This window comes from Melozone crissalis, unplaced genomic scaffold (assembly GCF_028551555.1).
Source record: "Melozone crissalis strain CALT ecotype California unplaced genomic scaffold, PUWL_Pcris_2 ptg000111l_1, whole genome shotgun sequence".
NCBI classification, from domain to species: domain Eukaryota; kingdom Metazoa; phylum Chordata; class Aves; order Passeriformes; family Passerellidae; genus Melozone; species Melozone crissalis.
In genome coordinates this window covers 10,996,453-11,014,186 of record NW_026535888.1, presented here as the reverse complement: position 1 = coordinate 11,014,186, position 17,734 = coordinate 10,996,453, and the positions used below count along the sequence as shown (strand labels likewise).

Here is a 17,734-nt window from a genome sequence, read left to right as displayed (position 1 = left end):
GCACCTGAGAGCAATAAAAATGTCACAGATACCACTGCTGGATTTTCCTTCTGTTATTTAACTTTACAACATTGAAATTCAGCTTTAAGGGTAATTTCATACCAAAAAAAAGAGTTGTTTTTTTTTTCTTTTTAAGAGAAAGAACACACAGAATACTCTAAAAAACTGCTGACTGATAAAGAAGTGCCTGGCACATGGTGCTGGCACCAACTCCGTCATTTGTGTCTGAAAGCCCCAAAATTATTTCAAGAGCAAATAAAACTCCCCCTGAGCAATAAAATTCAATAAAAATTTTGTTTCTGCCTTGAGAACTGCAGGGAGATCAAGTTTTCCATGCTGGGGGAATTAGGTTTTAATGACATCATTAAATGATGGAAGAGATTTGGGAAAAGTTCTTTCAGCAAGGAGAGGAAACTCTAAAGAACCTGCCTAAAATGAGGGCTGGGTGAGACAAAGATCAAATTTAACATAAAATTCATATGGCCAAACAATTATCACTTCATTGATGGATTCACTTCCAGTTTTTCTCTGTTAAAAATTCACTTTTCCACTTTATTTCTGGAATAAAGAGCAGCAGGGAGTGTGCACAGCACCAGGAACATGTGGAAAATCAGGAGTAAGATGCTCCCAACATTCCAGAGGCAATTCCAGTTTCAGGAGAGTTTCCAACTCTGTTTGGGTGATCCAAGATTCATTCTGAGCCCTCAGAGCGCACAGAGCTGACAGAAGATGGCTCTGACTGTGCCAAAAGAGAAAGGAAATAAAAGGAAAAAAATAAAAGGAAAAAAATAAAAGCAAAGCAGGAAGAGCAGAACAGATCAAGGACTGGAATTCTGTGGAGCCAAATCCAAGTTCTTCTCCAAGTTTTATTTTATTTCACTTGCTGGAAGCTCCTTCAACACCAACTGTGGTTCTTCAAAAGAAGAATCCTCGTGGTTGCAGGCAAATAGGATCTCTGCTGGATGAGGGGCTGGAAATTTGGATTATTCCATCCCTAATTCAGTCTTGGAGCTGTCAGAGATCCAGGTATTCCCAAAAAGATTCCACACTCCAAACCCTCCCACAATGCCAGGAAAGAGGGAGAAAAAAGCAAATTCTTGGTCAAAACCAGACCCTAAAACGCTTCCAGTGCTTCCAGTCTGTCCAAAACCACAGGATCACTTCCAAAAGGATCCCCCTGGATTTTCTTCAGGAGGTTTTGGCTCCTTTGTAAGGAATTCTTGCTCCAAAGAGATGTCCAAGCCCCTTTCTGGAGTTCCTGGAGACAAAGCTGAGCTGTTCTTTTCTTGCTGAGGCTCCGCTGGAGATTTTCCATAATTCTTTGAGGAACAAAGCTCTCAAAGAAAAGAAGAGAAAAAAGAAAAGGAAAAGGAAGAAAAGGACAAGAAAATGAAGAGAAGAAAAAGGATTTCTCGTAGTAAAAAAGACAATTTGGGAATTTCTTCCTTCCTGATCAACACCTCAAGGCAACAGGAATCAGCTGGAAAAATCTGGCACTGCCCCAATCCAAACCCTTTCCAAGAGAGAGATTTTCATAAGGAAGAGAAAAAAAGAAAAGAAGGGAAAAAAAAGAAGAAATGGATAAGAAAATGAAGAGAAGAAAAAGGATTCCTTGTAGTAAAAAAGACATTTTGGGAATTTCTTCCTTCCTGATCAACACCTCAAGGCAGCAGGAATCAGCTGAAGAGTCAAGAGATGAAAAGAGCTGGAAAAATCTGGCACTGCCCCAATCCAAACCCTTTCCAAGATTCTCTGACCACAGAGGGAAGCTCAGCAAGGCTGGAAAGGCAAAACCTCTGTGAAAGCTCCAATTTCACAGCAAAACTGAAATCCAAGTGCAAAGCCTGGCCCTGGGCGACCTTTGGAACACAGATCTGGCTGATTTTTATTTATTTTTTCCTCTAACAGGTGTGATATTTTCCAGCTGGGAATCAAAAGCCACAGCTTTGTTGTAATTCTAAGTTAATGTGGATTTTTTTACTTCTGTGTTTACTTAGGACACATTTCAGAAAGTTTGGGTTATATTGGGAACCCAAAATCTCATTTTTAAGGCTGATGTAAAAGTGAGGAACCAGAAAAAATCTCCTGGTTCTGCAAAGCCATTTCTCCAACCAGCTCCAAATATTTTGGAGAAATATTTCTTTTAACATCAAAGTTTATTAATAACTCCCAGATGGCAACTTTCCCACTCGGCCTGCCAGGTCATGATTTCAGATTGCAGAGGCACAACCAAGTAAAGGCAAAAGAAATGAATTCTCATTTATTCAAAGCAGGCTGTGGTGAAGAACTGAGGTTTTAGCCAGGAGATATTTGATTTATTGCTTCCTAATCCCAACTATTTCCCTCAGGGGAAGGTGTTTGGGGTGGGCAACGAGTCTGGATTAAATGAGTGAAGATTTATTTGCCCCTTGGTTGGTTTTCCTAAGTGCAGGAACCACACCACTCAATCCAAACTTCCTCTGCCAGTTAACAAAGCAAACAGAAACAAGCCTCATGCTCACAAATTTGCTCAGGGAGACTTTTCCACCTTTATTCCTGGCCAAATCTTACCGGGATTTGTTGGATTTCTCCCGTGTTGGTGATGATTTGCTGCATCACTTGCATGGTTTGTCCTGTGCCGCTCTGAGCCTGCTGGCTCTGGCCCTGGGGCTGGGCCTGCACGATCTGCACCTGCTGCCCCTCTCCCACCTGCATGGTCACAGGGGTGGTCTGCACAAAAAATAAACAAAGATGAGGATCAGGAGGTGGGAAATCTGTGATATGTCAGGATTGGGGCAGGCTGAGCCTGTCCTACACCCACTGATGCTGCTGGGTTGGGGAAAGTCTGTCCTACACCCATAAATTGTGGGGATTAAAACACCACAGATGGAGCTCAGAGTTTGGTGAGGCACTTTCCTAGAAGATCTGACCCAGGAACAGGACCAGGAATCCCATTTGGCCCTGAAAAGCTGAGGTTGTCCCACAGAAATGACCAAGGTAAGGCAGGATTGGAACAACTTGGGATGGCCCTAGAACAAACACCCTGGAAGGCCCCTGATCATGGAACAGGTGAGATTTCAGTTCCTTCCCTCCCAACCCATGGATTTAACCCATGATTTCCATACTGTCACTGATGTTCCTGAGCAATCCTGAGGACTCCCCTGGCTCAGCTGGGCCTGCTCATTGCTGGGGTTGGGGCAGGCCTGTCCTACACCCACTGATGCTGCTGGGTTGGGGCAGGCCTGTCCTACACCCATAAATTGTGGGGATTAAAACACCACAGATGGAGCTCAGAGCCTGGTGAGGCACTGTCCTGGAGGATCTCACCCAGGAACAGGACCAGGAACCACATCTGGCCCAGAAGAGCTGAGGTTGTCCCACAGAAACGTCCAAGTTAAGGCAGGACAAGGATTGAAACAACTTGGGACAGCGGAAGGTCCTGATCATGGACCAGATGAGATTTCAGTTCCTTCCCTCCCAACTTATCCCAGGGGTTAAAACCATGATTTCCACACTGTCACTGATGTTCCTGAGCAATCCATCCCCAAGGATTTCCCTCAGCCCCTCAGGCCTGGCTCGCTTGGCCCTGCTCATTGCTGGGGTTAGGGCAGGCCTGTCCTAGACCCAGATTAAACCACCACAGATGGAGCTCAGAGCCTGGGTGAGGCACTGTTCTGGAGGATCTCACCCAGGAACAGGAACCACATTTGGCCCTGAAAAGCTGAGGTTGTCCCACAGAAATGTCCAAGGTAAGGCAGGACAAGGATTGGAACAACTTGGGACAGTCCCTGGAACTCCTTGGAGGGAACATCATGGAACAGGGTGCGAATTCAGTTCCTTCTTTCCCTTCCAACTCATCCCATGGTTAAACCCATAATTTCCATGGAGGATCTCACCCAGCAACAGGATCAGGAACCACATTTGGCCCTGAAAAGCTGAGGCTGTCCCACAGAAACGTCCAAGGTAAGATTTCAGTTCCTTCCCTCCAAACCCATGGATTAAACCCATAATTTCCATGCTGTCACTGATGTTCCTGAGCAATCCATCCCTGAGGACTCTGTCCTGGAGGATCTGACCCAGGAACAGGACCAGGAATCCCATTTGGCCTAGGAGAGCTGAGGTTGTCCCACAGAAGTGTCCAAGGTAAGGCAGGACAAGGATTGGAAGAACTTGGGACAGCAGAAGGTCCCTGGAACACCTTGGAAGGTCCCTGATCATGGAACAGGGTGAGATTTCAGTTCCTTCCCTCCTGGAAAGATTAAACCCATAATTTCCATGCTGTCACTGATGTTCCTGAGCAATCCACCCCTGAGGACTCTGTCCCGGAGGATCTGACCCAGGAACCACATTTGGCCCTGAAAAGCTGAGGTTGTCCCACAGAAATGTCCAAGATAAGGCAGGACAAGGACTGGAATAACTTGGGTCCCTGATCTTGGAACAGGGTGAGATTTCAGTTCCTTCCCTCCCAACCCAACCCAACCCAAGGATTAAACCCATGATTTCCATGATGCCATTGATGTTCCGGACCAATCCATCCCCAATGATTCCCCCAGGCCTGGCTCACCTGGCCCTGCTGGGGCTGGGCAATGATGATCTGGCCGGGTTGGATGGTGGTGGTGGCCGTGGTGGTCTGCTGGCCCTGCTGCTGACCCTGCACCTGCACTGCTGCTGGCTGCTGGGCCAGGGTGAAGTAATACTGCACGGGCTCGGCCGGGGTGACGGCCTGGCGCACCTCCTCCTGCAGGGAAACAGGGAATGGGAACATGGCCACACATCCCCCCAGACACATCCCCTGGCAAAGGAGCAGCTTCAACATCTCCCTCAGAACACTTCAAACAAGTCAGGGTGAGCTGGTAAAAGTTTGGTTGTTGAGCTCTGTGGAAATCACGTGCCCTGGTGCACCTCCTCCTGCAGGGAAACATGGCATGGGAACATGGCCAAACATCCCCCCAGACACATCCCCTGGCAAAGGAGCTTCAACACCTCCCTCAGAACACTTCAACACAATCAGGGTGAGCTCCATTGTTCAGCTCTGTAGAAATCAGGTGCCTGGTGCACCTCCTCCTTCAGGGAAACAGGGAACGGGAACATGGCCACACATCCCCCCAGACACATCCCTTGGCAAAGGAGCAGCTTCAACATCTCCCTCAGAACACTTCAACACAATCAGAGCTCCAGTGTTCAGCTCTGTGGAAATCAGGTGCCTGGTGCACCTACTCCTGCAGGGAAACACCAGGAATGGAGATGGGAACATGGCATCCATGGCCAAACATCCCCCCAGACACATCCCCTGGCAAAGGAGCAGCTTCAACACCTCCCTCAGAACACTTCAACCCAGTCAAGGTGAGCTGGTAAAAGCTCCATTGTTCAGCTCTGTGGAAATCAGGTGTCTGGTGCAAGTCCTCCTGCAGGGAAACACCAGGATTGGAGATAGGAACATGGATCCCACCTGCCCCATGGCCAAACATCTCCCCAGACACAACACCTGGCAAAGGAGCTTCAACATCTCCCTCAGAATGCTTCAACCCAGTTAGGGTGAGCTCCATTGTTCAGCTCTGTGGAAATCAGGTGCCTGGTGCACCTGCAGGGAAACAGGGCATGGCAACATGGCCCCCATGGCCATATATCCTCCCCAAACACATCCCTGGGCAAAGGAGCTTCAACATCTCCCTCAGAACACTTCAACCCAGTCAGGGTGAGCTGGTAAAAGCTCCATTGTTCAGCTCTGTGGAAATCAGGTGTCTGGTGCAAGTCCTCCTGCAGGGAAACACCAGGAATGGAGATGGGAACATGGATCCCACCTGCCCCATGGCCAAACATCTCCCCAGACACAACACCTGGCAAAGGAGCTTCAACATCTCCCTCAGAACACTTCAACCCCGTCAGGGTGAGCTGGTAAAAGCTCCATTGTTCAGCTCTGTGGAAATCAGGTGTCTGGTGCACCTCCTCCTGCAGGGAAACACCAGGAACAGGGATGGGAACATGGATCCCACCTGCCCCAGAGCCAAACACCACCCCCAAACACATCCTTGGGCAAAGGAGCTTCAAAATCTCTCTCAGAACACTGCAACCCAGTTAGGGTGAGCTCCATTGTTCAGCTCTGTGGAAATCAGGTGTCTGGTGCACCTCCTCCTGCAGGGAAACACCAGGAACAGGGATGGGAACATGGATCCCACCTGCCCCATGGCCAAACATCTCCCCAGACACAACACCTGGCAAAGGAGCTTCAACATCTCCCTCAGAACACTCCAACAGTCAGGGTGAGCTGGTAAAAGCTCCATTGTTCTGTGGAAATCAGGAGTGTTCCCAGTAAAGTGTGGATAATGAGCCTTAAAACCCTCAGCACCTCACTGCTGAGGTGGAGGAGGTAATGAATCAAACCACCAGAGCTGAAAGCCATGGAACTTCCTCATGGGTGAATTCCATGCAAACACCCCAGGAAAACTGACAGAGCCACCCAACCCCTCATCCTGAGCTCATTCCCCACCTTTCACAGAGCTCTGGTGTCAATAAAATCATGATTTGATGCTCACTGTTGTGCCTGGAGTTATTTATTTAAACCCAGCTTTTCCAGGCTGACAAACATTCCCTGCTGTGGGAAGAACCAGAAGCTCTGCTCTGCCTCCCTTCCTCTGCTTTCTTTCACCTCAGCAGAGACAAACCCCTCATGATCACTGAAATTCCAGGATTTTCAGAGATTTTGGGATGCAAACACTCCAGGATCAGAATTGCTGAGCTCCCCAGAGCAGTTGGATGAGGGCAGATGCAGCTCCCAGACGTTCACTCCATGGCAGAAGGCGTAAACAATCCTCTCCCAGCCACCTCGAGTTCACAGCTGAGAGTGTAGGATGTTTACACGTGCTACAACATGGGACATTCCCACTCCAGCAGCCTGCTGGAATCCCTGAATTTCTCATGGATTCTCCTCCAGTTGATCCAGCTGGGCAGGAAAAGGAAAATTCACATTAAACTGGGTGAGCAGCGGGCTGGAGTGAGGAGTTTGTTGGCTCAGAAGTTGTTTTTTGGAGAGCAGAACGACTCTGGAGGTTTCCCAGAGGAAGAATCCCAAAAATTCAACAGATCCCAGCTGGTTGTACAAGAAGACCAATTCTGAGCCTGGCTCTGAGGGCAAACATCATCACAAGCACCACCAAACACAACAATTCCTACTCAGGAGTTACTCCTAGGAGGTTTCCCAGAGAAAGAATTCAACTGATTCCAGCTGGTTGTACAAAAAGACCAACTTTGAGCCTGGCTCTGAGGGCAAACTCATCACAAGCACCACCAAACACAACAATTCCTACTCCTGCAGCTCCCTGTTATTCCCATTCCTCTGAAGGAAGGAGTAATAATATTCAATATATTCAAATATATGAGAGTGTAGGATGTTTACACGTGCTACAACATGGGACATTCCCACTCCAGCAGCCTGCTGGAATCCCTGAATTTCTCATGGATTCTCCTCCAGTTGATCCAGCTGGGCAGGAAAAGGAAAATTCACATTAAACTGGGTGAGCAGCGGGCTGGAGTGAGGAGTTGGTTGGCTCAGAAGTTGTTTTTTGGAGAGCAGAACGACTCTGGAGGTTTCCCAGAGGAAGAATCCCAAAAATTCAACAGATCCCAGCTGGTTGTACAAGAAGACCAATTTTGAGCCTGGCTCTGAGGGCAAACATCATCACAAGCACCACCAAACACAACAATTCCTACTCAGGAGTTACTCCTAGGAGGTTTCCCAGAGAAAGAATTCAACTGATTCCAGCTGGTTGTACAAAAAGACCAACTTTGAGCCTGGCTCTGAGGGCAAACTCATCACAAGCACCACCAAACACAACAATTCCTACTCCTGCAGCTCCCTGTTATTCCCATTCCCCTCAAGGAAGGAATAATAATAATAATAATAATAATAATAATAATAATAATAATAATAATAATAATAATATTGAATTTATTCTAATATATTTGCACCAGGCAGGTGTGCAGTGAAGCAGAGCTGGGGCAGCTCTCAGTCCAGTCCTTGGGTTATTTCTGGAGTGCTCCAATCCCCAATTCCAGCTGAATCCTGGAATAATGAAGGCCACTGAGACTCCCCTGAGTATTTATTGAGTATTTATTGCAGGATGCTCAATGCTGTTTGCAGGAATGGCTTTAAATCCAAATTTGCTTCCACTCCTCCTATCTCAGCATTTGCCATCTTTTATTTCCAAGCTGGAGCTCCCAGAGCAACACAAGATCAGGGTTTTATTCCCAGCTCCTCCAAAAACCAACACTGCTTTGTCAAAGAAGAGATAAATACAGATTGTAACACCAGGAAAAATTAAAAAAAAAAAATTAAAAATAAATCCAGCTTTTCCACAGGATTTTCCTTGTAAATTCTTAATCTGCATTTTTACATTCTCCATTTAACTTTTGCCGCTGGAAAACGCATTCCTGGTGATCACAGATGGCTGAGGAACATCTCCCCAACCTCATTTCTCATTTCCACCCAAAATTCCCCAGGATTTCCTGGCTGGGATGGATCAGAAATTATCCCAGATGCTGGAAAACACTCCTCAAGTGCTCCAGGAAAATTCCAGGAAAATTCCTTGGATTCCTGAGCTTGGATGTTGTGTAATCACAAGGTCCTGATGGGAATCAGGCAAGGAGAAAACACAGGGAATGCTCTCCCTGCTAAAAATAGAAAAGTGCAGGAATGAGGCACCTCAAGGATAATAAAAAAAAGAATAAAGTGGATTTCCAATGCCAGAATGGAAATTTCAATGATTCCAACTGTAAAAGAAGTTTTTGCCTTTTAATTAACACCAAATTAATGAGTTTGGGAGGAATCATGAGGATTTATGTTGATATTTCTATTTTATGTTGAGTTCCCAGCACACCTGGCATGCTGATTTTAACCCCAGGAGCAGCAGGATGGATTCTCACATATTTTGGCACATGGAAAAGTGTTTTCATTATTTTTTCGACCTTCTGGAAATCAGGATGGGGAGTTCAAGCCAGCTCAGGGCAGCAGCCCAAAGGAAGAGGTGTGGATTTTATTCCTTCCCATCACTGTCACTCCAGGAGCAGCACCAGGACACAAAATCCAGGCACAAAATCCAATTTTAACCCCAGGAGGAGCAGGATGGATTCTCCAAGATTTTGGGACGTGGAAAAGTGTTTTCATTATTTTCTGGACCTTCTAGAAATCAGGATGGGAATTTAAAGCCAGCTCAGGGCAGCATCCCAAAGGAAGAGATGTGGATTTTATTCCCTCCCTTTATTGTCACTCAGAAGCAGCACCAGGACACTTCTAAGCACAAAATCCAGGCACAAAATCTGATTTTAACCCCAGGAGCAGCAGGTTGGACTTTCCTACATTTTGGCACATGGAAAAGTGTTTTCATTATTTTCTAGACCTTCTGGAAAAGAGGATGGGAAGTTAAAGCCAGCTCAGGGCAGCAGCCCAAAGGAAGAGGTGTGGATTTTATTCCCTCCCTTCATTGTCAGTCCAGGAGCAGCACCAGGACACAAAATCCAGGCACAAAATCCAATTTTAACCCCAGGAGGAGCAGGATGGATTCTCCAAGATTTTGGGACATGGAAAAGTGTTTTCATTATTTTTTGGACCTTCTAAAAATCAGGATGGGAATTTAAAGCCAGCTCAGGGCAGCATCCCAAAGGAAGAGGTTTGGATTTTATTCCCTTCCCTCATTTTCACTCAGAAGCAGCACCAGGACATTCCAGGCACAAAATCCAATTTTAACCCCAGGAGCAGCAGGATGGATTTTCCCAGGTTTTGGGACATGTTTTCATTATTTTCTGGACTTTCTGGAAACGAGGATGAGAAGTTAAAGCTCAGGGCAGCATCCCAAAGAAGAGGTGTGGATTTTATTCTCTCCCTTCACTGTCACTCCAGCAGCAGCACCAGGACACAAAATCCAGCAGCAGCAAACTCCAAAATCCAGCTCCAAATGGGAATGCTGCTCTGAACACTCACAGCAGACAGAATTTTCCATGCTAGCCAGGATTTAGAGTGGAAAAGGGGAAAAAAAATTTCAATTTTAGAAACAAACTTCCAAGCCAAGCTGTTCCACAAGGTCCCAACTCCCTCAGTTTTTTTTGGGACAACTTCAATTTTTCCACACTGCAAACCTTCAGAAGCAGCAGAAAGGAGTTGTTTAAACAATAAATTTTTTTTTTAATTATTGAAGGAGCAGAATTATCCAAACCTTGAGGGGATCCCAGAGGTTTTATCCAGCAGGGAAATGTGCAGGAAGGGGGTGAGGAATCCCTGCAGAGAGCAGCAGCCTGCTGCTGTAAACATCCGACTGAAAGCTCCTTCCAGAACCTTCCAGCTTCCAGTCAAGGATGTTTACAGAGGCACTGACTGCCCCGAAGGATGCAGGAAAGGCATTTTCAACCCAAAATGTACAAAAATCAATTTTTTTCCCCAATAAAATTCTTCCCACTGGCTCCATCTGGGATCAGAACTGCGCAGGAGTGGGTTTGGTTCGTTGGTCAGACTGGTGGGATCTCCATTAAATCTTGATTTCCATAAAAACCCAGTGGGTTTGAGTTGTATTTATCAATTTTTATTGAAGAATTTTATTTTTATTTAAGAACTTAAGAACTTGAAATTTAAGAATTTAAGAACCTGAAATTTAAAAATTTCAAAACTTGAAACAAAAGCATTTAAACATTTGAAATTAAAGAACTTAAGAACCTTCTTTAAATTAAAGAATTTAAAAGCATGACGTTAAAGAATTTAAGAACAAATAATAATTTGTTCTTAATTTAAAACAATGAAATTTAAGAATTTAAGAACCTGAAATTTAAAAATTTAAAAACTTGAAAGAATTTAAACATTTGAAATTAAAGAACTTAAGAACCTTCTTTAAACTAAAGAATTTAAAAGCATGACGTTAAAGAATTTAAGAACATGAACTTAAATAATTTAAAACCATAACATTTATGAACCTGAAATTTAAAAATTTAAGAACTTGAAACAAAAGAATTTAAACATTTGAAATTAAAGAACTTAAGAACCTTCTTTAAATTAAAGAATTTAAAAGCATGACATTAAAGAATTTAAGAACTTGAAATTAAACAATTTAAGAACTTGAAAGAATTTAAAAACCTGTAATTAAAGTACTTAAACCATAATATTAAAGAATTTAAACCCTTGAAATTAAAGAATTTAAAAGCATGAATTAAAGAATTTAATGCATGAAATTAAAGAATTTGAAAACGTGAAATAAAGAATTTCAAACCATGAAATTAAAGAATTCAAGAACCTGAAATTTAAAAATTTAAGAACTTGAAATGAAAGAATTTAGACATTTGAAATTAAAGAACTTAAGAACCTTCTTTAAAGAATTTAAAAACTTGAAATTTAAGAATTTAAAAACTTGAAATTAAAGAATTTAAGAACCTGAAATTAAAGTATTTAAAACCATGATATGAAAGAATTCAAAACCATGAAATTAAAGAATTGAAGAACTTGAAATTTAAGAATTTTAAATCATGAAATGAAGAATTTAAAATCATGAAATTAAAGAATTTAAAACCATGAATTAAAGAATTTAAAACCATGATATTAAAGAATTTAAGAACTTGAAATTAACGAATTTAAAAGCTTGAAATTTAAGAATTTAAAACCATGAAAGAATTTAAAATCATGAAATTAAAGAATTTCAAATAATGAAATTTTAGAATTTAAACCTTGAAATTCAAGATTAAAAGCATGAAATTTTAGACTTTAAAACCTTGACATTGAAGAATTTAAAGACATTAAATTAAAGAATTTAAGAACCTGAAAACCAGAGGAAATAAAACAGAGAAGAACAAACCTCATGTTTAAATCTGTGTTGTTTGATCACCTCAGAAGTTGAAACCAGGCTGAGAAAAGGATAAAAAATTGCAGAATTTTTGTTTCTCACCTGCCTTTTTGGAGGCTTCAGCTCATCCCTGGGGACAATATCGATCAGGAAATCAAACTGATCAAATTTGGTGATTGCCATGGCAATGTCATTCCTCTGCAACAACAAAAGGAAAAATTTTCCTCAGCTCCTGCAGGAATTCAGGGTTTGGCACTGGAGAAATGGAATTAGAGGTGTTTAAAGCTGAGGGGAAAAAGGGGGGGAACGTCTCCTGCAGGTCCCAGCTGGTGGAAATTCAGTTTTGTGCTGAGCAAAGCCACTCAAATGTGCAATAAAAAAGGATTTTAGCAAGTTTAGCCCAGTTTAATGGATCCCGGTCATGGGTGCCTGCCTCTAAATCAGCAATTCCTGCCCAGGGACAGAAGAGCTGATGTGGGCCTGAATATCCAAATTTTTCCCTGAATTAATGGTTGTTACATTTTCCAGTAATTCTGCTTAATATGGAAGACTAAAAGTGTAAAAGCTCCTCTTTTTTCTCCATAAAATGACCTTAATAGTTATATTTTACTCTTTACTTAAGAGTTATATTTTACCATTCAACCATTTTAAAAAATGAGTATTGTTGAGGAAATGGATTCTTGCAACACCCAATGGATATCATTGAGGAAATGGATTCTCTCCAAGACCCAATAATTTCTATTTTGTTTTATTTTTATTTTCACCTCCACATTTCCATCACCACAAAGCAAACCTCTACAGATTTAGCTCACAACTAACAACAAAAATCAACCAGAAATTCAACAGCTGCAGCTGTTCCAGCAGGTCACAATCAGCTGAGAGATGGAGATTTGTGTTTGGGCAGGTTTATTTTAATTCAATTAACAAAAAAAGCCTTTTAGCTGGGCAGTTCTGTGTACAAAACATGGAAACAAGGAGTGGGGAAGGGATTTAGGAGCTCCTTTACCTGCAGGGTCTGCAGTTGTTCCAGCAGGTCACAATCAGCTGAGAGATGGAGATTTGTGTTTGGGCGGGTTTATTTTAATTCAATTAACAAAAAAACTCTTCCAACTGGGCAGTTCTGTGTGCAAAACATGGAAACAAGGAGTGGGGAAGGGATTTAGGAGCTCCTTTACCTGCAGGGATTTAGGAGCTCCTTTACCTGCAGGGTCTGCAGCTGCTCCAGTGGGTTCAGCATCAGCTGAGAGAGGGAGATTTGTGTTTGGGCGGGTTTATTTTAATTCAATTAACAAAAAACCCTCTTTCAGCTGGGCATTTCTGAGTAAAAACATGGAAATAAGGAGTGGGGAAGGGATTTAGGAGCTCCTTTACCTGCAGGGATTTAGGAGCTCCGTCTGCAGCTGCTCCAGCAGGTTCAGCATCAGCTGAGAGATGGAGATTTGTGTTTGGGCGGGTTTATTTTAATTAAATTAACAAAAAAAACCTTTTAGCTGGGCAGTTGTGTGTACAAAACATGGAAACAAGGAGTGGGGAAGGGATTTAGGAGCTCCTTTACCTGCAGGGATTTAGGAGCTCCTTTACCTGCAGGGTCTGCAGTTGTTCCAGCAGGTCACAATCAGCTGAGAGATGGAGATTTGTGTTTGGGCGGGTTTATTTTAATTCAATTAACAAAAAACCCTCTTTCAGCTGGGCATTTCTGAGTAAAAACATGGAAATAAGGAGTGGGGAAGGGATTTAGGAGCTCCTTTACCTGCAGGGTCCTGCGTTTGTTGTCCTCTGTGTGGATCCAGGCTCGCAGGGTGAGCTCGGTGATGAAAATCTGAGCAGCTTTTGCAAACAGCACAGGGGCTTCTGCACTGATCATCTGCCAGAAAATCAAATTATTGTCAATTTTACCACTCAATTCTAATGGTAAAAAGAGGAATTGCATTGCCTGAGTGGAAATTGGGTGGTTAAATGGGAATTTGGGGGAATTTTTACCTCAGGATTTCCACGGGTGTGACTGAGTTAAGATCATGAAAGAAGAGTTTTGGGTATCTAAAATATTCTCTAAAAGACATGTTTGTATTTTTTTCACCAAATTTCCTTTTCTTAAAAAATATCTGGCTCCAGTTTATTCTCTGGGTATCTAAAATATTCTCTAAAAGAATTGTCTTTTTTTTCACCAAATTTCCTTTTTTAAAAAAATATCTGGCTCCAATTTAACTCAAATGAAGGGGGAATTTTCACCTCAGGATTTCCTCAGTGTGACTGAGTTAAGATTATGAAAAAAGAGTTTTCAGTATCTAAAATATTCTCTAAAGAGAATTGTTTGTATTTTTTTCACCAAATTTCCTTTTTTAAAAAAATATCTGGCTCCAATTTAATTCAAATGAAAGGAGAGATTTTACCTCAGGATTTCCTCAGGTGTGACTGAGTTAAGAAGAGTTGGGTATCTAAAATATTCTCTGGGTATCTAAAATATTCTCTAAAATAATTGTTTGTATTTTTTTTCACCAAATTTCCTTTTCTTTAAAAAATAATAATCTGGCTCCAATTTAACTCAAATGAAGGGGGAGTTTTCCCCTCAGGATTTCCTCAGGTGTGACTGAGTTAAGATCATGAAAGAAGAGTTTTGAGTATCTAAAATATTCTCTAAAGAGAATTGTTTGTATTTTTTTTCATCAAATTTCCTTTTCTTAAAAAATATCTGGCTCCAGTTTAACTCAAATGAAGCAGTTTGGTTATCTTTGGCATTAATGATTATTAATTAATCTTTAAATAGGAATATTCCAGACAGGCCAGAGACTTTCCCTGCTCTCCACTCTGCCTTAAAATCTCATTTTCCCCTTTTATCATCACAAATTTGGCTTTTTTTTTGGTTCAGACACTGAGTTGGGCCCTCAGAAGTCTGGGATCCTTTTTCAGGGAGTTTGAATAGAGAATTTTCAGGAGCTCATTTAAATTAAGGGATGTCCTGACACGAGGATGGTGTCACACTGAGGGGGAAAAAATAAAGAAAAAAAGGCAAAAAATTCTCTTTTCCCTCAGGAATTAAGTGAGAGTTTTCCAAATAAAAACCAGGAATGAGTGGAGCAGCACAAAATCAAAAACTTCAGGTTTTCCTTTTTCCTTTTTTCTGTGTCAGAGAGTTTTCATCAGTTTGTGTGTCCTTGTCATCAAAATCCCAAATACTGGGATCAAACCCAGGTTATCCACCTGAATTTCTGCTTAATTTTCCATAAAAAAAATAAAATAAATGGCACAAATTTAAGTGGTGTCAATCTATCAGGATCAAACCCATGTTATCCAGCTGAATTATTATTCTTTTTCCATAAAAATGGAATTAGGTGGCACAAAAATCATTCTAAATCTTTGTGAGAGAGGAGAAAAACAAAGAAGGAACTTGAGAGGAGACAGTTAAGCATTAGGGAAAACAGGAAATAACCAGAATTATTTTAATATTTATTATACCCTTCAAGTGGTATTTATCACAAGAAAACAAAACTGCAAAATCAAAACCAAAATCTCAAATATTTCTGCTTTCCCAGCTCAGTTTAATACACAAGGCCAATGGAATTTTGCTAAAAAATGATTTAAAAATAATAATAATGAGAAGAATAATGAATTTGAAGGGACAAGGGGTAAAATATCCAGGCAAAGGATCATAAATCCTTTTTTAGGATCATAAATTCCAGGTAAAAACCCTGAATATACCTTCACATCTTCATCCAGCTTCATGATCTTCTTAATCCGAGCCAAGGGCAGCTCCTGAACCCTGAAATCTTTCTGCAGAGAGATTGGAGAGACTTTTTAATGATATTTAATTAAAAATAAAGGTAAAAAAAAACGTTAAAACAATTAATGTTTTCTAGAATTGATGATTCCAGCGTTGGGATAATTTCCTTTTATCCCTTTTCCTTTCTTGCCCTCAATCCTCAAAAATCAGGGACCAACACAGTTAATTTTAATTTTAAAATTTTAATAATAAACAGAAGAAATTTCAGGATTTGATTCCACAATACTGGGATGATTTCCTATTATCCCTTTTCCTTTCTTGCCTTTAATCCTCAAAAATCAGGGACCAACACAGGACCAATTTTAATAATAAACAGAATCAATTTCAGTAGATTTCAATAAATTGATGATCCCACAGTGCTGGGATCTTTTCCTGTTTTCCCTTTTCCTTCCCTCAGTTCCCAAAAATCAGGGGAACATCCACAGGAGCAATTTCAATAATAAACAGAATAAATTTCAGTAAATTTCAATACATTGATGATCCCACAGCATTGGGATAATTTCCTTTTATCCCTTTTCCTTTCTTGCCCTCAATCCTCAAAAATCAGGGACCAACACAGTTAATTTTAATTTTAAAATTTTAATAATAAACAGAAATTTCAGGATTTGATTCTACAACATTGGGATGTTTTCCTGTTTTCCCTTTTCCTTCCCTCCCTTCAGTCCCCAAAAATCAGGGACCAACACAGTTAATTTTAATTTTAAAATTTTAATAATAAACAGAAGAAATTTCAGGATTTGATGATTCCAAAGCATTGGAATAATTTCCTGTTATCCCTTTTCCTTTCTTGCCCTTAATCCTCAAAAATCAGGGACCAACACAGGAGCAATTTTAATAATAAAAAGAATAAATTTCAGTAAATTTCAATAAATTGATGATCCCACAGTGCTGGGATCTTTTCCTGTTTTCCCTTTTCCTTCCCTCAGTTCCCAAAAATCAGGGGAACATCCACAGGAGCAATTTCAATAATAAACAGAATAAATTTCAGTAAATTTCAATACATTGATGATCCCACAGCATTGGGATAATTTCCTTTTATCCCTTTTCCTTTCTTGCCCTCAGTCCCCAAAAATCAGGGACCAACACAGTTAATTTTAATTTTAAAATTTTAAAAATAAACAGAAATTTCAGGATTTGATTCTACAACATTGGGATGTTTTCCTGTTTTCCCTTTTCCTTCCCTCCCTTCAGTCCCCAAAAATCAGGGACCAACACAGTTAATTTTAATTTTAAAATTTTAATAATAAACAGAAGAAATTTCAGGATTTGATGATTCCAAAGCATTGGAATAATTTCCTATTATCCCTTTTCCTTTCTTGCCCTTAATCCTCAAAAATCAGGGACCAACACAGGAGCAATTTTAATAATAAAAAGAATAAATTTCAGTAAATTTCAATAAATTGATGATCCCACCGTGCTGGAATCTTTTCCTGTTTTCCTTTTTCCTTCTCTGCCTCCATTTTTTGGGGTTTTTTTGAGATTCCTGGCTGAGGGATTATTCCTCACTTCCTAAACTCCCTTATCCCATAAAACTCCCAATTTCCCAGATCCCAGAGCAGGAAGCTGAGATTTTTCCCATTTTTTCTGGGAATATCCCAGCCCTGGGGATGCTCCTGGTTCTATTTTAATTCCCACGGAACAGGGAAATTCCTGAAAATCTTCCCCAAGCTAAACCATTCATGATTTTATGACTCTGCTACAATTCCATCTCCATTTTTTGGGGTTTTTTTTGAGATTCCTGGCTGAGGGATTATTCCTCACTTCCTAAACCCACAGAAACTCCCAATTTCCCAGATCCCAGAGCAGGAAGATGGGAATTTTCCCATTTTTTCTGGGAATATCCCAGCCCCGGGCGCTCACCACGGTGAGGTTGCGGATCTCCTCCATCACCCGTGGCCAGAAGCTCTGCAGGCTCTGCTGGGCATCGCTGTTCCCCGTGCCAAAGCCACCATCCGTGGACATCCTGGCACCTGGAGAGGGAAAAAACAGGAAAAAAACCATAAAAACCAGGAAAGAAACAGCCAGGAGTGGTTTCAAATCAATGGGTTTAGGTTAAAGATTGGAAGGAATTCCTTCCTGTAAAGGGTTGGGATGGATTTCCCACACAAGTTGTGGCTGCCTCATCCATGGAAGTGTCCATGGCCAGGTTGGAGTCATGGAGCCG

At 41.6% G+C, this 17,734-nt stretch overlaps 1 protein-coding gene across 3 annotated transcripts in view; it reads right to left on the bottom strand.

Moving 5' to 3' along the window:
* NFYC (nuclear transcription factor Y subunit gamma) overlaps positions 1-17,734 on the bottom strand; it is a 32,574-nt gene that overhangs the window by 3,893 nt on the left and 10,947 nt on the right. For all 3 annotated transcript variants that reach the window (XM_054292525.1, XM_054292526.1, XM_054292524.1), the window contains exons 2-7: positions 17,431-17,540; positions 15,489-15,560; positions 13,543-13,656; positions 11,895-11,990; positions 4,544-4,717; positions 2,551-2,709 (exon numbers count right to left, since the gene is read on the bottom strand). In XM_054292525.1, the coding sequence (XP_054148500.1) occupies positions 2,551-2,709; positions 4,544-4,717; positions 11,895-11,990; positions 13,543-13,656; positions 15,489-15,560; positions 17,431-17,532 (717 nt within the window). In that variant the 5' untranslated portion in view covers positions 17,533-17,540. The remainder of the gene's footprint in view (positions 1-2,550; positions 2,710-4,543; positions 4,718-11,894; positions 11,991-13,542; positions 13,657-15,488; positions 15,561-17,430; positions 17,541-17,734) is intronic.